This window comes from Rousettus aegyptiacus, unplaced genomic scaffold, assembly GCF_014176215.1.
Source record: "Rousettus aegyptiacus isolate mRouAeg1 unplaced genomic scaffold, mRouAeg1.p scaffold_m13_p_15, whole genome shotgun sequence".
Taxonomy (NCBI): Eukaryota; Metazoa; Chordata; class Mammalia; order Chiroptera; family Pteropodidae; genus Rousettus; species Rousettus aegyptiacus.
This window is the reverse complement of record NW_023416290.1, coordinates 24,864,237-24,889,665: the sequence shown is the minus strand read 5'-3', so window position 1 is coordinate 24,889,665 and position 25,429 is coordinate 24,864,237. Positions and strand designations below refer to the sequence as shown.

General features: G+C 37.4%; 1 protein-coding gene across 1 annotated transcript in view; it reads left to right on the top strand.

Moving 5' to 3' along the window:
- Nucleotides 1–25,429, top strand: part of SPIDR (scaffold protein involved in DNA repair) — a 379,872-nt gene that overhangs the window by 175,489 nt on the left and 178,954 nt on the right. The window contains 1 exon segment of the mRNA XM_036232728.1: nucleotides 10,780–10,978. Within this exon segment, the coding sequence (XP_036088621.1) occupies nucleotides 10,780–10,978 (199 nt within the window).

The window sequence follows — 25,429 nt, the reverse complement described above, 5'->3', positions numbered from 1 at the left end:
ACCACACCCTGGTTAACTGTTGGCTGTTAGCATATCCTTGATCAGATTACCCTGGTTAATAGCATCTCCTTGATCAGATTACCACACCCTGGTTAACAGAATCAGAAGTAAATATTTAATACTGATTTACTGGAAAATTGTCCGCCCATAACATAGCCAGTTGTCATTTTTACCATCTAGCCAAGTTCAGTATCATACTGGCCTTTGTCATGCTGTGAAATCTAGTGTATGTCATCTTAACCTTTCCACCAATCTAGTTTTCCAAACTTCTTTAGCTCCTTTTTATTTTCAAAGGAGTTACAGGTTTTTCATTTGGGATTCTGTTTCCTGGACAAACCTGTTTGAAAGTCCAAGCCCAGACTTGACTTTTCTTCATCTTTCAGGAAAGATTGCCAAGGGACGGTGAGTTGACAGGCTGGGTAGCCCTGCTCTAGTAGCCCATGCAGCATGAATCTTACTGAAAGAAGGTACTCTAAGAATGGGTTGCTGCTTTTTATCTAATACAACATATGTTTCTCAATAGAATCAGTGTTAAATTTTTCTGTTACAAAATAGGAAACTTTTCAGTCTGTAAACAGAATAAACAAGTTATTGAATTGGTAAAATGCTTTGTAAAGTTTGAAAGAATGGGAAACTCTCATTTTATATTGTTATAGTGATTTAAAAGAGTAGCCTGAGATCTATTTCCACACCCCTTCCAACTCAGTATGGCACTGCTTCATTTCTACCAGTGTGCAGAAATAGTCGTTCCTAATTGCTGTCTTCAAGCAGCACTCACACAGCTGGTTGCTCTTTCTTCAAGGACAATGCTCCTCCCTCTTCGTTTGTCTCCTCCCGTGTTCATTTTCCTTGATTATTTGCTGTTTTCTCCTTTGCATGCAGCTTCAACAGATGTTCCTCAGGCTTTTGTCCTGGACCTCTTCTTGTTTTTATGCCCTCTCTAGGTAATTGGGGATCTCCGTGTTGCCTCCCCCCAGGACTGCTGGGCAATCTGGTAACTGCTGGCTTTCCTAGCCCATCCTTTAGCCATACCTGCACCTAAACATCCCATAGGCCCTTCAGACCCAGCATGTCCCAGCACTTACCTTCTCTGAACCATTAACTGAGCAGTCTTCAATTAGGCTTTCCGGTATATTTTTTCAATCCCTCTATTGCCTAGATTCTGATAATTCTACCTTAAAGCCATCTCTCAAGTGAGATCTCTTCATTTATCCCATTTGCTACTAGTTCAAGCCCATATTTCCACATGTCTAGATTATTGTGTCAGTCTCCATCTGGTCTCTCTACTACTGACCTTTCCTCATTTTCATCCTTTCAAGGTTATCATCCTGAGAGACAAATCTGATCCTATCACTTTTTTGCCTTAAAAAATTTCCACTGACTGCCTCTGGTCCTTGGAATAAATATTTATCACTTTTAAACTCTCCAATGTGAAAATTTTTTGTTGCACTCCTAACCTACCTGACAATCTTATTTCCCAGTTCTGTGCTACCCAACACTAAATACCTCCTTCCTGTGGAAAGCTGTACTCTTCATGATATAAGCTTAACCACTAGGCCTAATATAGTTTTCTCTCTTTGTCTATAATTATACTTCCAGTATCATGTTGTATTGTAATTATACCAAGTATAAGTAAATAATAACTGCCAAGTGCTACAGAGATGCATAGGACTTAGTAAATCAGGAAGTGTTTATGAAGTAAATAAGTGAATATCAGTAGTTAATTTAAAAATATTTTATGACACTAGAGTACAAAATGGTCCTAATCAGGAGATGTCAGTTCTGGTCCCAACTCTGCCAGAGCTAAAGGCTTACATGCTTCACTTGTTCTGTGCCTCAGTTTCTTTATTGAGAAAAATTGACTGTTACATTTAGGTTATTGCCCCCACCCCCTGCACTTTCACCCCTGACCTATGGATATTGCCATTTTCCCCTTAAGAACTGGATCTCTGAAGGTGGGGTGTCTCTTCCCACACGCTCGCAGCATGCACGCAGGACCTGGAGCACTGGGGTATGGTCAGTGGCTCCACCTGGGGCGCGAACTCAGGACCTTCTGTGTGTAAAGCAGACATACTAACCACACTACACTATAGAACCACCTCTTAGGTTATTTATACTTTTAAAATTCTGTGTATTTTGCCTTTCCTTGTATATTGTTCCCATGTAAAAGCATTCTCAGAGCATTTTCACTTCACAGTTTCTATGAGTGTTTTACTTTCCTTTCATTGTTTCTATGATTTGAACTCCCTGGTCTCTCGCTGCTTGCCTTTCAAGAGAGGTACTTTTACGACATCATTTCATTTTAATCTTTAAATTAATTCCTTTTCTCCTTTTTCTTCTCATCATTGTTAGTATTTGTTACAATGTTAGTAGCAGGAGATAGCACCCCAGACTAAAATACTCACTTTTGTACAGTAGTTGTAAATTTGCTGTACTCTTGGGACATGAACTGCTCTGGCTAATTGTAGATTTTCCCTGTATTGACCCAATTTAAAGTGACTTAACTTATGAATTAGACGATGTTCATTAGACTATCCTTTATTAATAGTTGTTACAAAGGGGAGAGGGTTAAAGGCTGATATTGGATACGTATCAAAAAAAACATGGCAGTACAGACACCCTGGATTCTGTCAGCACATCAGTAATGTATTTTCAGCTTTTTTTTTTTGCTACACAGATTTACAGTGATTCAGCCTTTCAGTGGGTATGTCTCTACAGATGAACATGCAGTTCTGTCCTTCAGGATTGTTTAGGGAGGGGTAGGTGTGAGCCTCTAAACTCAAGAAGACTCTACTAACCATCACAATTAGTAATTTTTTATTTTAAAGTTGAGTTCCTGAAACTTTTCTTAATACATTTATTTTTCAGTTGATGTTACATTTATACAATTAGATATATTTAAATATCTATTTCCCTACTTTCTATAACCATATGACCTTTTAAAAGTTGTTTTCAGTGTGGTTTTTTTAATCCTATTTTCTGAGCCAAAAACATTTCCTACAGTGCTTTGAAATAAGATGTTTTAAATGAGGAACTTTTTCGATAAAGAAGACTTCCTTTGTGGGTATTCAGAGTGGAAATGGTCAGTATGCCCACAAGATGGTTCTCTATGCATCACATCTTGGAAAGTTTATCCTGTAATCGTCCCGTCTCAGTCAGCATGAGCTGTCCTAACAAAGCACCACAGACTGCCTTAAACAACAGATATTTATTTTTCACAGTTCTTAGAAGCTGGAATTCTGAGATCAGGTGCTAGTATGACCCAGTTCTGGTGAGAATTCTCTTCTTGACTTGTAGGCAACTGCCATCTGGTTGTGTGCTCATAATACCTTTTTGTGTGCAATAGGAGAGAGGTTGCTGTCCGGTGTCTGTTCTAATAAGGACACTAATCCTATCATCAAATCAGTGCCACCATCCTTATGACCTCATTTAACTTTAGTTCCTTCCGTAGAAGCCCTATCTCTGAATACAGCTATACTGGGGCTTAGGGCTTAAACATACTAATTTTGGTGGACACAAACATTCAATCCATAACATTCCTCCCCTGACTCAAAATTCAGGTCCTTCTCACACTCAAACTACATTCATTCCATCCCAACAACCCCCAAAGTTTTAACTCATTCCATCATCCACCATAAAGTCTAAAGTCCAAAGTCTTATCTAAACATCAGATATGGGTAAGACTCCAAGTACATTTCATCCTGTGGCAAAATTCCTCAACAGCTGTGAATCCAAAACCAAAGATTTTATGTGCTTCCAAATACAATGCTGGGACAGATATAGAATAGACATTCTCATTACAAAAGGAAGAAATAGGAAGGAAGAAAGGGGAAATAAAGTCCCAAACAAGTCTAAAAACTACATAGACAATTTCACTGGATTTTAAGGCTCAAGAAAAATCCTCTTTGGTTCAGTGCTCAGCCTTCCAGTGTCACCCCCATGGCTCTCTTTGGCTTCTTACCCTTGTGACTCTGCAAGGGCTCTGGCCTTAAGGCAGGGAGGGAGTGGGCAACTTGACCCAGTGAAGAAACAAAGAGGTGGCCCAACCCTTTGGAACCTGGAAGAGATATTCAGCCCTGCCCCCAGGCCTGTGGTGAGAATGACTACCCTTATGATTTCTGAATTGCCTTTGGGGCTTTGGGGTCATTCTTGCTTTTTTTTTTTTTTAAGTTGCTTGTTCTTGGAATAGCTCTATTGCCCTGTCCCGTAGAATGTAAGAAGTCTTAACAACCTCCCTTCATTTGCTCTGGTCTCAGTCTCCTTTAATTCAAATTGGTAGTGCTTCAGCTTACATAACCCCATAAACTCTTTATTGAATGATAATCTAGCCATATCCTTGGTATTCTCTTCCCAACATGCTTTCTCATTTTTTTATAATATGGACAGGCTGAGACAATTATAAGTCTTTAAGTTTTGCTTTTTTTCCTTCAATTGGTCTTTTGCCTCTCGCATTTTACCAGAAGTTAGAAGAACCCAGGCTGTGTGTACTTTTAACATTTTGCTTAGTAATCTCTGTTGAATATCTAGCCAATGGCTCACAAATTCTATCTTCTACAAAACACTAGCACACAATTCAGCCAAGTTTTTTGCCACTTTATAACAAAAATTGCTGTCTTAGTCAGTTTGGGCTGCTGTATAACAAAATACCTAGACTTGGTGGCTTAAATAACATTTTTAATTCTCATCATTTCAGAGGCTGGGAAATCAGTTCATGGTGCCAGTAACTTTAGTTCTTGGTGACAACTTTCTGCTTTGTAAACAGCTGCCTTTTTACTGTATCCTCATATGGGGAAGAGAGATATCTCTCTTGGCGTCTTATAAGGATACTAATTCCATCATGAGGCTCAACCCTCATGACCTAATTACGTCCCAATGGCTCACCTCCAAATGCCAGGTTCGGAATTAAGGCCTCAACATATGACTTTGAGGGGTTACAAATATTTAGTCCATAGCAATGACCTTTCCTCCAATTTTCAATAACTTATCCTTCATTTCCATTTGACACCTCACTGGAATCACTCTTAATGTCCATATTTCTGGAATGCACCATAAAACTCCACCTTCTACCCATTTCCTAGTTCCAAAGCTGCTTCCATATGTATTTTATGTATTTGTCACAGCAGCGCCCTACTCATGGTACCAAAATCTGTTTTAGTCAGCTCAGGCTACTGTAATAAAATACTATAGACTGGGTGGCTAAAATAGAAATTTATTTTCTTACATTCTAGAGATTGAATTCTAAGATCAGGGTGCCACCATGATCTATTTCTGGTAAAAGCTCTCCTCTGGCTTGTAGGCAGCAGCCACCTGGCTGTATGTTCACATGGCCTTTTCCTCTGTGCTCAGCAGAGAGAGAGGATCTCTGGTGTCTCATAAAGATACTAATCCTGTCACATGAGGACCCCACCCTTATGACCTCATGCAGCCTTAATTACTTTCTTAGAGGCCCTGTCTCCAAATACAGCCACACTGAGGGGTAGTTCTTTCACATGAATTTTGGGAGAACACAAATATTTAGTACAACATACCCCCTCTTGTCTGGTTTTACATAAACTTTGCCTTCCTGGAGCCTTTATGTACTTTTTCCTTATTTATATTTCTTAAAAAATGGAACCTCCTATTACCCATTCACCCTGTACAGGTGAATGGGTAAGGCCACCCCTGCAAAACAAGTCACAGTGACTTGGTTGGCAGCAGCACTGTGGCACTGTGATCTCAGGTGGCTGGTGTGGTGTGTTAATTTCTGATTGTTCTCATTGCTGTGGACTATGATAAACATTCCAATCTCCTGGTCAGTATTGTCTAGTTGTTTTTTTTTTTTTTTTTATTTTTAAGGGGTGGGTTTCAGGTTTCTGTTTCATGCTTAGAATTATTGTGGCTTTTGGCAAAGAATATTTTAAACTGGGTGAAAGGCAAGAAAAAATGCGGAATCAAGAAGTGAAAGCACAATTGTTTACAGCTCAGTAAGCAGTTGTGGTTAAGAAATGTGTCTGTTCATCATTGCCAGATGACTTAAAATTTTATGGGGGAACATGAATTTTAAAGAAAAAGTAATTGGTTTCTTTACAGGGTAAAGATGTGAATTCTTCATAAGTTAGTTTTTATATATTAAAATCTAGACCTCTGGTTAGAGCTTTATGAATTGTATTGTGAAATTGTGAATGCGGTGGCAGTTTAAAACATTTACTCAGAAACTAAAATTTTGATTTACCAAGCAGTAGTAATAATGCAATAATGCAATTAATAAGAGACTCACTCATTGAATATTTACAGGCGCATAATATTGCTAGGTTTTAGGGAATCGTTAGTAAAATTAGGCATAGTAGTAACCACAGAAGAAAAGATAGTATTAATTATGTACAAATAAATAAAATTCACCTTTCAGTGCTTGTTAATGAAAAAAACTAACATATTACATTGAATAGATAAAACATCATTTTGATTTGATTTTGGAATGCATTGTTCGTTTTTCTTTTTGGAGCATCACTTGAATCACATTTAATTTGCATTCTATAGGTACATATCAAGTCCAGCTGAGTGAGGTAAAGGGAGATAGGTCAAACCATCTTGATTTGGCAGTGAAATCAACACTAGAAAAATAGTTCCCAAAGTCCTTTTCCTCAGTTTGCATTAGGGTTCATTCATATATATTTCTTGGTACTTATGCAGGTGCAGCACAGAGTTTATGGTTTAATAGGCAAAATTATTCATTTTATGTGTTAAAACTTTGTTAAGAGGTGATGACAAAAAGGAGAATTGTGTTCAGAGAGTTCGCCGGGGAGATGGTGATGAAACTCTTTTTTAAAGTCTTAAAGTATAGTCCGTTTTTTACCTCAATATTATTTAGTCAAATTATTTGGCCTTGAGGCTAGGCATATTCTCAATTCAAAAAGTATTCCTAGGACTCTCTAGTCACGCATAAAATTTTGTTTGTATAAGTGTGCTAACCAAGTAGTCACAAATATATTTTGTTCTTATATCATTTGCTCAATTCTTTTGTGGCCTCTTATTCATTTGAAACCAGACTTTTTAAAGAGCAGTTAACATAAATCACTCATTCATACATCCCTTCAGCAAATGTTAGCCTTTAAGTTAAATATTTTCCATTTTTATCTAAGAACTATTTCATCTGCTAGACATTTGTATGAATAGAAATTACTAGATCTTGTGGTATATTTTCTATATGACTATTTCTATTCCTGTTTCTTAATCATTTAAAGTTTTTGATGTTATAGGTTAATATTTGTGCTCTCAATGTGATCTTTGTGGCACTTTCTCCTCTGTGTTTAGTACTATGTCAAATTATCTTCTTTTTTCAGTGCAGAAACCAGTGTTTAAATCCTTACCATGTATAGCTACAGTAAGAGCCTCGCTAGAGTTCACTTTTCAATCTGATGTGCTTTCCTATATTTTAGCATAATAAAGTAGGAAAAAAGCATCATTCACAGTTTTCTATCTTTAAATGGCATTTACTTAAGAGACATTTTGGTCCTTGACTTATAAGTACACTCAATTTCTAGGATTAGACCTGCCAGTAATCCACTTGGACCTTAAAAATGTCTTGGAGCAATTAACTTTTTCAGTTTTCTTATCTGTCAAAAAGAGAAGCATATCTTTCTTCCCTAATTAATGGGTTATTATGGATCAAGTACAGTAATAGATTTGAAAATGCCTTGAAAAATTAATAATGACAGTGATCATGATGATAGTGATTGTGGCTATAATTATTGTATGTGTGTTGGACCAGGCCCTTCACTATGGGCTTTCTGTGTTGTCTTTCGATGTTTTTGAGGATAGTGAATACTATCTCCATTTAAAAATGAGGATGCTATTGTAAGAAACATAACTATAGATAAGGTATTTGAGGACTTCCAAGGGAAGGAATAGTTGCTTTTGGCTGGTTCAGGAATCACTTCCTAGATGAGGTGATATTTTGGCTGTTTTACAGCATTTTGGCTAATGTTGCCCCTCTGGCATACAAATTTCCTTTTATGTACCATGCATCTAATTGCAAAACGGTCTTCTTCATTTGTAAAACCAGTATCTCTTGTGCACAGATTGAAAGTTTGCCTTAAATACTTAATTTGTCTTAGATTGCCCCATGCTTTTTTTCTCCCTGAACGGGGAAATTGCACTGCTGTATTTTCTTCAGGGAAGGCTAGCCACTGCTTTTTCCCTAAGGCTGTGTTAGAGGTTTTGTGGGGGAAGTTTTAGAACACTTTGGGAGAGCATAGTGTTGTTCCTAGCTCTGTGGTGAGGTCAAGGTAGTGCCTTCCCAAACCTGTTTAGTCACCAAGCATGCCGCAGTGTACCAGGGCTATGGTGGGAGTCAATATCATAAAGTGTTTTTATTCTACAAGTTATTGGTGCTACATGTCTTGAGCAGAATTTGTAGTTATTGAAATATAGTCGGAATTTATCATAAAAATCTTCAAAGAAACTATAGTTAGTAGCACTGTGATTCATCTTAGTAATATAGGTTTTTTTGCTGAAATACAGTTTATGAGTTTCTGCAACATCTCGCCTTTTGTAAAATCTTTCAGGGTCTATGGGAATTGTAGGGTTGGAGCAGACCACTGAAAACCTATGTCACTTTTTAATCAGAGCTGCACAAGGCAATAAGTAGTACCTGAGGAGAGGAATTGTGCTGCTGGAGCAGGCAGCTGAACGTGTGGCTAGAGGTTGCCAAAGCAAGTATATAGCCACACAGAACCAAGAGCATGTGCTCAGCTGGCACACTTGATCTTGAGCAGGGTATCAGGTACTAGAGAGCACAGGTGGCCCTGGAGGTACAGTAGTTATTGTTAGTGGTTGATGGGTGAAGTGGCAAACCTGCTACACACAGTGTTGGGGATGAGCTCTGAGTTCTAGTACAAGTTTAAAAAAATTTTTAAATATGTATAAAATGCTCCTGTGGCTAGTGCAGCCCCTAAACCTAGAGCTTTGCCCTTTCCTACTAAAGATGTTTATTTTCCTCCACTGCCCTGGCTTCCTTGCCTAGGATAAATGGTATGTGCACTAAAGTGACCTCCATGTTGTGCTTACTTCTTTTTCTGTTCACCAGGTAAAGATGAGCTACTTTTTATTAAAGAAACAGCTGTAATGACAGAGCAGACCATTCATTCACTTCCTAGTCAGTGCCTTTCTTTAATACTTGTTTTCACTCCCCCATCTCCCTCCCACATAGTGACTAGCTTAACATTGTGCTTGTTCATATCCTTCCCCCATTCTGTTTCCTTCTTTACCTTAAGAAATAGCAAGATAGATACATACCATAGAAAATAGTAGTTCAGGATAGTACTCTGAGAAGGCGTTGTAGCCTTGCTTAATATGTGAACATATGCTATTGGCACATAGAAAGGAAGGGGTGGAAAATTTTGGGGTTGAGTGGGAAAAGGAAGAAAAAAATAGAAATGAAATTATGTAACTAAAAACTAGATACTATTTAAATATTAATTTTTAGTATTCACTATTAACTGGTTGAAGTGGTAAAGAAACTCATGTTAGTGTCTGTGAGTAGCAAGGTACTGTGCTAGACACTTAGCATTTGTAATTTCATTTAGTTATTTTTTAAGTTAAAAAACAGTAATAGAAAAACATAGTTTACTTACCACCTAGAATTAGTAACACATTTAAATCTTTTGTCTTTTTTAATTCACATATTTTTATAACAGAAACAATATGATAGATATGTTGGAAATCCCCTGAGTTCCCTTCCTGAGTCAATCCTTTCTTTCTCCTTAGATACAGCAGTAATCATGAGTTTTCTGTGTATGCTGCTAGTCCATACTTAAATACTTTTATTATGTGTGTATTCATAACAATATTTTATGGGTTTCTGTCTTTAAAAAAATAACATTATAAGTGTCATACTCTGAATATCCGGTGTATTCCCTCATTTTTGAGATCTCTCCATGCTGGTACATATAGATCTGTTTCACTCACACTAATTTCTATATAGTGTTCTGTTGTATGAACACATCACTTATCCATCCTCCTATTGATTTGTGCTTGATCCAGTTTTCTGCTCGTACAAATGATACTAAGATATATGTATCCATGTTTAGGTCTCCTAGGGTATCTGATAAGAATTTTTGGGTGTATATCTAGGATTTCTGGGTTATAGGCTGTGCACACTGTCAACTTCATTTATCTCATTTGATTCTAGAAAATGTTAATTGAGAACAGGCAGCATGATCCCTGTTTTACACATGAGAAAACTGAGATGTTGATATGCTATGTAACTTGGCCAACTGGATAAGAGAGCCAGTACTTGAATACAGATTGAATTCCAACCATTTATATCTAGAGCCCTAACACACAGCATACCACATAAATCTTCAACTTTTAACCTTTGCGATCATTAAAACAGTTGCAGCCAATCAGTTATACTGCATCATTTCAAAGTAGAGAATCAAAGCAGGTAGGTAATGAAGTAGAGAGGGCATGTAAAACCCTGTGTTGTGATTATCAAAAGGTTCACGTTTTGGTGTAAAAGCATGCTCTGTGAAATGGTGGGTCTGAGTTTTCGATATGCATGACTTTATGCTGCTTAAAATGTATTAAACGTGACATGCAGGCTATTTTGGTTTTAAAAAAAGACGTTACAGCAAACATGTTAGAATCTGTGTTTACTCCTCAAAGTGTTGTACAGGCCATTTTCTCTAGATGAAGAAACCTATCTGAACAAGATTCTTTTGTTTGTGACACTTTATTCACAGTCGAACCATATGTGTTTTAGACTTTATTTTTTCTTTTATTCTTTTCTTCACCTTCTAGGTAGATCTGGTATATTAACTGTGAAAATTCTAGAGCTACATGAGGAATGCACCATCCAAGTTGCCATGTGTGAACAGCTAGCAGGGCTACAGGCCCAGAGCTCTTCTCAAGGGACTGGCCTAAAGGTTCTCTTCACCAAGGAAACTGCATACTACCTCAGGGCACATCCCCAAGACGTTATCCACATCTACCCTCCCTGGTGAGTAGAAAGAACCGATTCCAGAGGTTGCCAGCCCTGTTTGTCGCAAAAGACATTTTTATCACAAACATTTTTGTCACTTTATCATAGAAAAACACCAAAGGAACGAAGCCAGGATTTGACATAGATTTTATGTAATAGAAGCACTGAATTGTTTCTGGTGGCTTGTTTGTAGGAGCATAAATGGTCATTAATGGATTAAAAAAACTATTTTTAGGATACCATGTTTACTGTCTTATGCACAGGACATTAATTTTTACCAAAAAGAAGAAAATCTTATTACATTTGAGGGAAAGTTTCAGCAGCCTTGTTTTAAAAGCTAACTACTGACTTTATCAGCAATTTTTTAAAGTTTCTTTTATCTGTTAAATTTTTAGTTTTGAAGTTGACTTAAAATTCTTTAAGTTAAACTTCCCTCCCAGAGGAAGGATCTTTTTATTGTGTCCATAGCAAGTGATCATGAGTCTTTACTTAAATTCTTCCATAACAGGCTGAGGATATCAGATGGTAACTTGTTTTATTTTGCTTTTGCTTTTTTTTTTTTTTAATTTAATTTCATTTATTTTAATTTTTTAATTTTAATACATTTTTATTGAACATTGTAAGACACAGGATTATACACAGAGCATAAAGGTACATTTCAGTGAATAATCACAAAGTGATTATAATTCCTGTCTAGTCTAAGAAATAGAACACAGTTTGTACCAGGCACCCTAGTGCCTCTCTTTATTTCTCCCTTTCTGTTTTGCCCCAGATGACCATTGTCCTAATTTCTGATGCAGTAGATTCCTTCAGATGTTTGAGAACTTTGTATAAATAGAATCATATAGTAGCCATGGTGCAGGACAGGGCAAATTTCCCCGAGTTGGTGGGAGGAAACCAAGCCCTGCACCCGAGAAAAGAGGGTCCTTTGGCAGAGAGTATAAAAGAATTCAACACAGGTGCCAACATTAGAGTCAAAAGGAAAGTTTATGAAAAAAGGGATAACACTCCACAGACAGAGTGTGGTCTCCTCTCAGAGGCAGAGTGAGAGAGGAAGTGAGAGGGACAATAAAAGAGACTGAGTAAAGGCACTGAAAGGGACTCTGAGTGTTCAGGGAATTCAGTTTATATGTCATTCTTTAGTTCTCATTTCCTTTAATATGGACATACAGTGAGGAAGGGGAAGAGTATGTAGCTGTGAAAAGGTAAGAATATACAGAGTGAAAGTCCAGCTGGCAGTTCCCAGCCTTTAATTTGTAGGTTCCCCATGGTTTTAGTCATAGGGAATGACTCTTGGTTCCCATTTCCTCTTCACAGGTGTGGAGAATAGGTTATTAGTAATCCAGCAGAAATCATCCTTTGTTCTGAAGGTGTGTCCTCCTGGCCTGGCTGCAAGGCTAATCAGGTGGCAGACTCTGATTGTGGCTTGATTAACATTTTAATTTTCTCACCTTGGTTTTTCAAGCAAATATTTATTTTTATTTATTTTATTAAATTTATTGGGGTGACTGATTAACAAATCAAATAAGTTTCAAGTATATCATTCAATAGTAAGTCGTATATATGTTGCATCATGTGTTTACCACCCAGTGTTAGATTTCTTTCTGTTGCCACGTTTGCCCCCTTTTACCCCTGTCTACCTCCCCACTTCCCCCAGAAATATTTAATACATATATACATAATTCAAAAAGTATCAAAGGGTATACAGTGAAAAATGAGTCTTCTTCCCATACTTGTTCTTTCAGCTACTCAATATCCCCTGAAGCAGTCACAGATACTGGTTTCTTACACAGCTTCCCAGAAATAGGGTGTGTGTGTACGTAATACACTCACAAAGTATATATATAATATATAAACTCACATACTTATGTATACATATTCTACCATTATTTTTTTTCTTATAAAAATGGTAACAGTACTCTTGTACCATACTTTTCTGTATCAGAAATATGACTTGGAGATCGTTCATTAACATTATATTATTATATAAATATTTACTACATTCTTTTCACTGACTTCTAATTTAGAGTCATTGTTGTGGTGTGATCAAATCCAAGACCCACGGAGCCAATTGAGATGAATTGTGAGCCTTTATTAGCCGGCCTGCAACTGACTACCACGCAGGGTTAGAAGAGATCAGCCCCAAGCTCCCAGGAGAGGCAATTTATATAGCCACCAGCACATCCCTGAGCAGATCACCTCACCTGGTTAACAGTTGGCCTTTAGCATATCCTTGATCAGATTACCACACCCTGGTTAATAGAATCAGAAGTAAATATTTAATACTGGCTTACTGGAAAATTGTCCACCCATAACATTCCCCACTGGTTTTCTAGGGGAATTCAAATAATTGAACAGTAGGTCAAGGCCTCATCTAAAGCCATACAAAGACCCCCTTACTTTAGGACAGAGAGACTCAAGATGGTCCAGTCCAGACTGGACCCTTGACAGTCTTATTTTAGTGGGTCCTCTGTCCGACGCAGGGTCCATTGCTCTGATGTCTGTGGTGGATGCACAGCCTTGATTCTGGTACAGTGAATCCTATGACGGTGTCTAGCTACCTTGACCTCAGTGGGTGTTGTGAGGATGACAGGAAAAGGTCCATCCCAGCAGGGCTCAAGAGAAGCAGGCTGTACCTTTCTCACCCAGATCCAATCTCCTGGAGCGTGGTTGTGTGGCTGGACTGTTCTGGTGGTAGAGACCAGTTGGTGGGTCTCCTGTCGTGTGAGAGAGAGAGCTTGCAAATATTTAAGCAGTGAAAAATTATGAATTTCTATTAGCTTTTCCTCCCCTAACTTGGGGAGGAGAGGTGGGGGTCTTCCAAACATTATTTTATGAGGTGTGAAGCCCTTACAATAGGGTGTGCACCGTGCCCTTAAAAGGGCAAAGGGGAGGAGACTCACGCAGTTTTCGCCAGTTTCCAGCTTGAACTTAGTTCAGGTTTCTTTCAAGGTCCTATTCATCCTTTCTACCTGTCCTGAACTCTGAGGCCTATAAATGCAATGCAATTTCCAATTGATCCCTAACACCTTTGCTAGAGATTGGCTGGTCTGGGCGATGAACGCTGGGCTGTTGTCAGACCCCAGTGTTAAGGGCAGGCCAAATCGAGGCACTATTTCTAAGACTAATTTCTTTGCAACTACCTGAGCGGTCTCCTGCTTGGTGAGGAAGGCTTCAGTCCATCCTGAGTAGATGTTAACAGTCTTGTTTTCACCCCACCGCAGAGCTTGAGTCACTGCTACTAACTCAGTCCACTGAGCTGAAGTTCTATGGCTTAGGGGTTGTGCCCAGATGACAGTCTCAGTGGTAACCACTGCAGCCCTGGCATACCTGACTCCTTCTGAGACGGAGCTACTTCCATCTGTAAATAGAATAGTGTTCGGATTCTACCAAGGGCTGTCTGTCAGGTCAGGTCTGGTGCAGGTGACATTCTTTAGGACCTCAAGGCAGTCATGCAGGGTTTGGCGAAGGTCATCGTCAGGCAGTAGGGTAGCTGGATTGAGTGCGGCAGTTTTCAGGAACTCCTCATTCTGCGTCCTCGAAGAGGATGAGGGGAGCCTTCTTTTTGGGGTCTCATCCTTTTTCAGGGCACTCATTCTTCCAGTGTCCCTTTTTCTTACAATATGCGCATTGATCCTTTTCTAACCTGACTCTCCTGGGTCCATTGTTCCCCCTGCATGCCTGTTCTCAGCTTCTGCCTTTTCCTGGTGCTCCCTTTGCCTGGGCTTCTTGCATGGCTGCAAGCAGGACCTTGGTCATCTTCTTAGTCTGTGTTATATCTACCTCATCTCTATTGTTGAATACTCATTGGGCTATCTCGACCAGTTCAGACAGGTTCTTTCCTTCAAACCCTTCTATCCTCTGCAGTTTCTTTCTAATATCTGGGGTTGCCTGACTGACAAAGGCTAAATTCACAGCCCTCCTATTATTAGGGTTCTCTGGGTCAATAGGGGTATATAACCGGTATGACTCTAAGAGTCATTCCAGGAACGCTTGCGGTGACTCATCTTTAGTTTGGATGACCTCGCTTACCTTAGATAAGTTAGTAGGTCCTTGGGCAGCAGACTGCAGGCCCTGGAGCAGAAGCTAGATATACCATTGGAGAGCCTCCTTACCTTGGTTGGTGTTGGGTCCCAAGGCGGATGGGTGTTTGGGAGAACATGTTAGATGTGGGCCAGATCAGTGGAAGGCTGCCCATTGGGCTCTAATACTGCTTTTGCAGCCTCCCTCAGGATCCACTCATGCTCCTCTGAGGTAACAGGACTAGAATCACAACTAAATCCTTAATGCTGGCTTAGTGGAAAATTTTCCACCCTTAAGAAATATAGACACCCAAACACATCTTCTTTACTCTTGAATTGATTGACACTAGGTTATTTCCATATATTACCTATTGTGAATAAGGATGCAATGAACACGGGAATGCGTATATCCTATTTTCAGTACCATTGGATATATACCCAACAGTAAGATTTCTGGATTATATAATAGTTCTATTTTTAGTATTTTGAGGAACATTCTGTTTTCCATAGTGGCTGTACCAATTTACATTTGGACAAACAGTGCATAAGGGTTCCCTTTCCCCAAATCTTGGCTAATGCTTGTTATATCTCTTCTCTTTTAATTGATCATCATAGTAACAAGCGTGAGATAATAGATCATTGTGGTGTTGATGATTAGTGACATTGAATGCTTTTTCATATATCTCTGGCCATTTGGATATAGTCTTTGTAAAAATGTCTATTTCCTTTGCTCATTTTTAAATCTAAATACTTGCTTTTTGCTTTTGAGTTGTATGAATTTGTTATGTTTTGGAAATTAACCCCTTATCAGATAAATGATTTGCAAACATTTTCTCCCATTCAAAAGGTTGCTGTTTCTCTTGCTGATGGTTTTTTGTTGTGCAGAAGATTTTTTTAGTGTGATATAATTGATATAGTCCTTTTTCTTTTTCTTTTTTCTTTTTTTGCCTTTGGTGTCAAATAAAAAACCCATAACCAAGACCTGTGTCAAGGAGATTACTGCCTATGTTTTCTTCTAGCAGTTTTATGGTTTTAGGTTTTGCATTCAAGTCTTTAATCTATTTTGACTTAAATTTTGTATAAGATGTATGATAGGGGTCCATTTTCATTCTTTGCATATGGCTGTTTACCTACACACATTTATTAATGAGACTATTCCTTAGTCCAGTGTATGTTAGTGACTCATTTGCCATAAATTAATTGGCCATATATACAGTTTATTTCTGGGCTCTCTCTTCTTTTCCATTGGTCTGTTTGTCTTGTTTTTTGAAATCCAGCTTTGTCATTCTTTCTGAAGATTGCTTTGGTTGTTTGGGGTCTTTCGGGTTCCATACAAACTTTAAGATTGTTTTTTTTCTATTTATGTGAAAAATGTCATGGAATTTTGACAGGGATTGTATTGAATCTGTAGATTGCTTTAGATAGCATGCACATTTCAACAATATTAATTCCAAAAATCCATGAGGTTGGAATATCTATTCATTTATTCTGGTCTTCCTTAATTACTTTCATAAATGTTTTAATAGTATTCAATGTAGACATCTTTCACCTTCTTAGTTAAATTTATTCCTACCTATTTTATTCTTTGTGATGAAATTGTAAATGGAATCATTTTTCTCATTTCACTTTTGGAATGATCATTGTTAGTGTATAAAAACATAACAGATTTTGGTCTATTGATTTTGTATCCTGCAACTTTACTGAATTTGATTATTAGTTCTAACAGTTTTTTTCGTGTGTGTGTGGACTCTTTTATGTTTTCTATATATAAAATCATGTCATCTGCAATAGAGACCATTTTACTATTTTCTTTCCAATTCGGATGTCTTTTTTTTTTTTCCATACCCAATTGCCGAGGCTAGGACTTGAAGTACTAGAAGTACTATGTTGAATAAAAGTGGTGTGAGTGGGCTTTCTTTCGTTGTTCCTAATTTTAGAGGAAAGGCTTGTAGTTTTTCACTATTGAATATGATGTCACCTGTGGGCTTGTCATATATAGTCTTTAGTATGTTAAACTACGTTCCTTCTATATCCAGTATGTTAAGAGTTTTTATCGTGAATGTTGCATTTTGTTGAATGCATTTTCTGTATCTAATGAGATGATCATATGATTTTTCACCTTCATTTTGTTAATTTGGTGGGTCATGTTGATTGCTTTGCAGATGTTGAACCTTTCTTACTTCCCTGGAATCAGTTCCACTTGATTGTGGTATATGATCCTTTAAGTGTATTGTTGTATTTGGTTTGCTAATATTTTGCATCTATGTTTATCAGGGATAATTAGCCTATATTTTCTTCTCATGTATTGTCCCTGTTTAGTTTTAGTAGCACGGTAATGCTGACTTCGTAAAATGAGTTTGGAATTGTTTCCTTGTCTTCTATTTTTGGAAGAGCTTGTGAAGGCTTGTTATTAATTCTTTAAATGTTTGGCAGAATTCACTATTGAAGCCATTTAGTCCTGGACTTTTATTTGTTGGGAGGTTTTTGATTTCTAAATGAATCTCCTTACTAATTAGTCTGTTCAGGTTTTCTGTTTCTTAATGATTTAATCTTAGTAGGTTATAATATACATTTCTAGAATTAACCCGTTTCTTTTAGGTTGTCCAATTTGTTGACATATAATTGTTTAGAGTAATCTCTTGATTCTTTATATTTGTGTGGTGTCAGTTGTAGTGTCTCCTCTTTTATATCTGATTTTATTTACATGAGGTCCTCTTTTTTTTTGTAAGTCTAGCTAAAGGTTTGACTGTTTTATCATTTTTTACAAAACAGCTCTTGGTTTCATTGATATATTCTATTGTCTTTTTAGTCTCTATCATATATTTTTCACTCTTATTTTTGCTATTTCTTTTCATCTACCAACTTTGGGTTTAGTTTGTTCTTCATTGCTTTTTACAGTGTAATTAGGTTGTTTAAGATTTTTTTTTCATCTAGGCATTTATCTCAATGAATTTCCCTCATAGAACTGTTTTTGCTGCATCTTATTAGTTATAGTATGTTATAGTATGCTATTTTCATTTTAATTTATCTCAGGTAGTTTTTTTTTTTTTGATTCTTCTTGAATCCTTTGGTTATCCAGGAGCATATTTTTACATCTTTACATATTTGTGAATTTTCTAATTTTCTAGCTGTAATTGATTTCTAATTTCAAACCATTGTGGTTGGCAAAGATGATTGATATGATTTTAATCTTAAATTTATTATGAGCTGTTTTGTGTCCTAATATGATTTATCCTGGATTATGTTCCCTGTGCTCCCCAAAATAATGTGCATTCTGCTGTTCTTAGGTGAAATGTCCTGTCCATGTCTCTTAAGTCCATCTAATGTAACACATCTAAGTCCAATGTTTTCTTATTGATTTCCATCTGAATTATCTATTCATTATTGAAAGTGGAGTATTGAATTTCCCTACTACATATATTTAGGTGCTCATATGCTGGGTGCATAAGTATTTCTAATTTTTTTACCCTTCTTATGTATTAATTCCTGTATCATTATATAATGACCATCTTTGTTTTGTTGTTGTTGTTACAGTTTCTGTCTTAAAGTCTACTTTTTCTGATACAAGTATAGTTTCTCCTGCTTTCTTTTGGTTTCCATTTTTATGGAATATCTTTCCCATTCTGTCACTTAAGTCTGTGTGTGTCGTTAAAGCTGAAGTGAGTCTCTTGTAAGCAGCATAATGTTGGTCTTTTTTTAATCAATCAGCCACTCTATGTCTTTCCATTATACAAGTTAGTCTATTTACATACAAATTTATTCATAGGTATAGACTTACTACTGCATTTTTTAAAATTGTTTTTAGACTGTTTTGTATTCTTTTTTCCATTCCACCTCTCTTCATGATTTAATGATTTTCCATAGTTATGTATTTTGAGACTTTTTAAATCTTTTATGTATCCACTCTGTATTTTTGTTGTGTAGTTACCATGAGGCTTACATAAAACATCTCATAGTTCTAACAGCCTATTTTAAGTTGATAACTACTTAGCTTGAATGCATGCAAAAACTAAATTTTTACACTTCCTCCCATTTTGGCATTTAATATCACAATTTACATTTCTTTATATTTTGCATCTATTATGTATTATTATAGTTATAGTTATTTTTAATACTCTTGTTTTTTAACCATTATACTAGAATTATAAGTGATTTACCTACAACTATTACAATTTTAGGCCATTTTAAATTAACTATATATTTACCTTTATATCTGAGTTTTATACTTTTATATTCTCATGTTACAAGAGTTCTCTCATTTCAGTTAAAGAACTCCCTTTCATATTTCTTGTAAGACTAATCTAGTGGTGATGAACTGCTTTGGCTTTTTTGAGTGAGAAACTTTATCTCATTTCATTTATGAAGAACATTCTTACCAGGTGGAGGAGTATTTTTGGTTAGCAGTTCAAATCTTTCAGCACTTTGAATATATCATTTACTTCCTCTGACCAGTTAGATTTTTGCTGAAAAATCCATTGATGGTCTTATTGGGCTTCTCTTACTATAGCAAGTTGGTTTTCTCTTGCTGCTTTTAAGAGTCTTTCTACACCTTAAAGTTTTGACAATTTATTTATAATGTGTCTCAGTGAGTGTGTTTTTGGATTTCTCTCATTTGGAACTTCTGGGCCTAGTTTCTTTCCCCAAGTTAGGGAAGTTTTCAACCAGTATTTTGGCCAGTATTTATTTCCCTTTCTTTCTCTTTTCTCTCTGTGGGACACCTATTATGTATATATTGGCCCCCATGGTATTCTCTAAGTCCCTCAAATTATCTTCCCTTTTTTGTTCTTTTTTAATTTTGTTCCTCTGAATGAATTCTACTTCCCTGTATTCATGTTCATTGATCCTTTCTTCTGCTTGATCCAAACTGTTTTTGAACTCCTCTAATGAATAGTTCTGTTTCATTATTCTGTTCTTCAGCTCTATGATTTCTGTTTTGTAATTAAAAAAAAATTTCTGCCTCTTGTTAAAACTCTCACTTTGGTCATGTTCTTTGACCTCAGTGAGTATCTATTTGACCATTATTTTTTTAACTCTCTGTTGGATAAAACACTTATCTCTCTGTTTTATCAAGGTCACTTTCTAGAGATTTATCTTTTTCTTTTGTTTGAAACTGTTCCTTATTTCTCCTTCTCCTCCTCCTCCTCCTTCCCCGTCTCTGTCTCCCTCTCCCTCTCCCCTTTTACCTTCCCCCCTCCCTCTCTGTTGGTTTCTGTGCATTAGATTAAGCAGCCACCTCTTCCAGTCTTAACATACTGGTCTCTTAGAGGAGATGCACCTTGTCAATCAGTCCAGCTTGAGTTCTTGGTTATCTCCTTATTCTTAGTGGCTCCCACTATTTAAGGGTATGCCAAAAAACATTAAGTGTACCAAAGTTTTCAGCCAGTGTTTCATAAGGAACTATAGTTGATTCTTGAACAACATGGGTTTGAACTGCGTGGGTCCACTTATATGCAGATATTTTCTGATGACCCACACAGTGTTCAGCTGTCAACTCAGCAGCTGGGAATCTGCATATGTGGAGGGCTGGCTGTAGTTATGTGCAGGTGTGCAGGTTTTCGACTGCAGGGAGATCGGTACCACTAACCCCTGCATTGTTCAGAGATCAACAGTATTAACTACTTGCCCCTTTAGCTCCCTGATGCAGGCTAATTTGAAGTCTAACCTTCATGTAGTAGCTGGAAAAGTCAGGATGTTAGATATACATGGACAAGCTCTTTGATTGCCAAGATTCTCCTTTCCCATAGCTATGACTCAAAATTAATAGCTACCTAATTTGCTTATTCAAGGAAATGATGAAAATTCCATATGTAAGGACCCAGAAGGCTGCCAGTAAGTAATGGCAGCTCAGTAAATGGTATCTGAAGTTGAAGTATAAATATTAAATTGGAAGGCCAAACAGTGGCATTCTAGTTTATTCAGTTCACCACTTGTTGCCTTCTGTTTCTCCTTCCTGGCGGGCACCTCATCCCTTGCTTATCTTACCTGCCCAGAGACTCATCACCCCTGGGACCACCACCTCTACCCCAGTACTTCTGATTCTTCCTAGACTTAACTTGGCAATTCACATTTGTTTGTTTATGTATCCTATGCTGTTCCAAAATATACTTTAAATTATTTTTAAAATAGAATATTTTAGTGAGTGTGGAAATGTACATGCAACAGAAGCAAGCAGGCAGTGGTAATGAAGAAGACACAAGTCAGTGCCAAGGCTCAAAGTACTGCATGTAAATGGATCCAGTACACATGGAAAACACTGATAATCTTGTAGTAATAACTTAGAAAAGTTTTCATATTAGGACAAAGCAATAATATAGAAATAAAAAAATATAATATAGCAAATATAATAACCAGTTTAATGGTGATTATTTCTCAATATCTGTTAGTGCAATAGCTGCTAGCATTAATGCTCAGGGCTATTCGGTGAGATTGTGGGTTTTATAATTATTGGCTCTTTTATCATGAGAATAGTTTAAGCATCCCTGAGACTAGTTCCTAAATGAATGAAATGGAGGTAAAAATACTTAAAGGTGTATGTTCAATTTAATGACACATGATGTCTACTGCTATTATGAGTATAGCAGATGCTCAATGAATTTCAGCTGATGGTCTTATGGGAGCTGCTTTGTAGTTAACTAACTGCCTTTCCCATGCTACTTTTAAGATTTTAAGATTTTTCGCTTTAGCATTTTAATTATGATGTATCTTGGTCTGAGACTCTTTGGGTTCATCTCGTTTGGGATTCTCTGCACTTCCTGGGCTTATATCTCTACTTTCACTAGGTTAGGGAAGTTTTCCATCATTATTTCTTGAAATAAATTTTCACTTCCTTGCTCTCTTCTTCTCTGGTAACTCAGTGATGCAAATATTGGTATGCTTAATGTTGTGCCAAAGGCCCCTTAAACTATCCTCATTTTTTGGATTATTTTTTCTTATTGCTGTTCTGATTGCGTGTTTTCTGCTACCTTACCTTACCTTCTAAATCGTTTCATCTACTGCTTCATCTACTCTACTATCGATACTTCCTAAGATATTCTTCGTCAGTTATTGTATTCTCCATTTTTGACTGGTTGATTTTGGTTTCTAGCTCTACTTTAAGTTTTCTGTCTCTATTAAAGTTCTCACTGAGTTCATATACTCTTCCTCTCAGTTCATTGAGCTTCCTTATAACCAGTATTTTAAACTCTGCATCTGGTAGATTGCTTGTCTCCATTTGGTTTAGTGCTTTCTCTAGAGCTTTGTTCTATCCTTTCATTTGGGACATGTTTTGTTGTCTCCCTATTTTGGCTGACTTCCTGTGTTTTTTTTTTTTTTTTCTTCTATGTATTAGGTAGGGCTGCTATGTCTCTCAGTCTTAGTAGAGTGGTCTTACATAGTGGGTGTGCTGTGAGGCCCGGTTGCACAGTGTTCTCTGGTCCCCTGAGCTGGATGTTTCAACTATGTTCCTTGTATGGATTGTGTGTACCCTCCTGTTATAGTTGAGCCTTGATCACTGTTTGCACGTCAATGGGAGGGACTTACCCCTAGTTGATGAGTTAATGAGGACTAGCCAGTGAAGGATTAACCCTACAAAGTAGGATTCACTTTAACAGAGCTCTGGTGCCTGTCCAATCTGTCCTTTGGGTGTGTTGTCCTCCAATGCAGCCCTGGATGGTGCTTCAGCTCGGTCTGGCTTGCCAACCTCTGGGTCTCCCAGGAGGGGCCTGCACAGGCAGGTTCAGCCACACCTTGTGCCCTGCCCAGCACCACCTGGCATGATCCACCAAGTAATCCACAGATGGCCACCAAGTGCACTGGGATTAGAGGTGCCTACAGAGGCACCACTACCACTGGGTTTGGCTCTGCTCACCGAGAGGTACAGGGCATTCAAAAACCAGATGCTGTTTGTTTAATGGTTTTCGTGAATCTTTGAGAGATTTTAGGAACATCCACAGCATGAGCGAAGACAGGCCATGTATATGGAAAAGCTTCTGGAAGCATCTTCAGTGGAATTGAAAGTTGGGTGAGGCAGTGTTAACTATGTTGATGAAGGCTCAGGATTGCCAGCTGACTGCATCTACAAGCCTGGAGAGGGGAGGGCTGAACAAGAAAACCATTGCTTCTGCCAGCACTTCTCTATGAGAGAAATCTGCCCCTCCAGCCCTGGCCCTGAAGCCAGACAACTCAGTTTTACCTCTTATGTCTCTGACTCATCTCGAGCAGCAGCCCTAGCACTAGAGCATAGAACAAGTGAGTCGTCAGCGAATAAGTTTGTGCACAGGCCCTTTAAGAGGAATTACAGCTTCCCTCTGTCTAACTCAACCATAGTCTCAACTGGTTTTCATAGCCAAAGGTTGTGGAAACTTCTCTTTCCAGCACTGGAACCCTGGACTGGGGAGCCTGGTGTGGGGCTGGGACCCCTCGCTCCTTAAGCCGTACCTATGCAGCCAAGATATCCCTCCCCATTTGTAACTGCCTGACACAGGTGTAGAACCAGCCATTCTATGTCTCCACCTGTCCTACCATTCTCAAAGTGGTTTCTTGTTTATGTCCTTAGTTGATTGCCACTATGTTTTATTGGTGGTTTCTTTTACTGTGCAGAAGCTCTTTAGTTTGATATAGTCCCATTTATTTATTTTTGCTCGCTCTTTCCTTGGCACTGAGGTCAAATTCATAAAATCCTCTCTAAATTCAAGGTCCATGGGAACAGTGCCTATGTAATAAGTAAATGCAATTTATTGTTTCAGGTCTTTTATTTAGGTTTTTGATCCATTTTGATCCATTTTGGTGTATGGGGACACATAGGAGTGTAGTTTCATTCTTTAGCTTGTGGCTTTTCAGCTTTCCCAGAAGAGACTTTCTTTTCTCCATTGTATATTTTTGGCTCCTTTGTCAAAATTATTTACCCATGTATATGTGGGTTTATTTCTGGGCTCTGATTTCTGTTCCATTGTTCTTTCTGTCTGTTTTTCTGCTAATACCATGTTGTTTTCATTATTGTCGATTTGTAGTATAATTTGAAATCAGGGAGAGTGGTAACTCCAGCCTTGTTATTTATCCTTGTATTTCTGTTATTTTTATTTAGTTATGTTTTATGGTTTTCCGCCTCCATTCTTTCTTGTTTTATGTTATGTGTCTCAGTTCTGGATTTTTTTTGTGTGAGGTTATCATTAAGTTTCTGTAAAGGAAAGTTATATTTATACAGAAGTCCTTTTTCTTCTGCTTCTGCCTTATCTCCATTGTCCTTTGCAGATTCCATTCCTTACCTTCTCCCCTTTTCTGTTTTTGTTGTCTCATATTATCCCTTTTTATGCTGTTTGTTCATTTCTAGGTTGCAGTAGCTGTCGACTTCTTCTCTTTTAAGGATTTTTTTTTAACCTTTAACCATTATGTAATATTTAAGCTTATAATACCGTTCTTTTTTTTTAATTAATTTTTTTATGGTGGCATTGGTTAATGAAATCCAATAAGTTTCAGCTGTACACTTTAACAGGAAGGCATATATATATATATTTACACTGTGTGTTCACCTCCCATAGTTAGATATCTTTCTGTTACCACATATTTGACCCTCTTTACCCCATCTACCTCCCCTCTCCCCTTCTCTCCCTCCTGTCTGATAACCACTAGTCTATTGTGCATGTCCATGAATCTCTGTTTCTCCTATTCATTTATTGCTTTTAGGTTTCTATCCCACATATAAGTGATATCATGTGATTTTCAACTTTTTCAGTCTGGCCTATTTTGCTTAGCATAATTATCTCGAGGTCCATCCATGTTGTTGCAAATGGCAGTATTTCATCTCTTCTAATGGCTGAGTAATATTCCATCATATATATGTACCATAGCTTCTTTATCCAGTTGTCTGTTGTAGGACACATTGGTTGCTTCCATGTCCCTGCCACTGTAAATAATGCTGCTATGATCATCAATGTGCAAATATAATACCCTGTTCTTAATAAAGATTGTGCTTTTCTACTTCTGTTAGTCATCTTACTCATAGTTATGTATTTTTTGTTCTTTTATTTCAAGTGGAATGACCACCTTCAGTATTTCCTATAATGTAGGTCTCGTGGTGGAAAATTCCTTCAGCTTTTGTATGTCTGAAAAGGTCTTTATTTCTACTTCATATCTAAAGGAGAACTGTGCTGGATATATTTCTCTCTTTCAATAGTCTGAATATTTAGTTCCACTCCCTCCTAGTTTTTAATGTTTGTGCTGAAAAGTCTGATGATAATCTAACGGGTTTTTCTTTATAAGTTACTGCTTTTTTCCTTTGGCTGCTTTGAGAAACATTTGTCATTATTAACAATTTTTAATATAATCTGTCTTGTAGAAGGCCTTTTCAGGTTGAGATAATTAGATGTTCTACTCACTTCTTTGTTTTGAGGATCCACTTCTTTTCATAGGTTTGGGAAATTTTCATTGACTATTTATTTGAATATGTTCTTTTTACCCTTCTTCCTGTCTT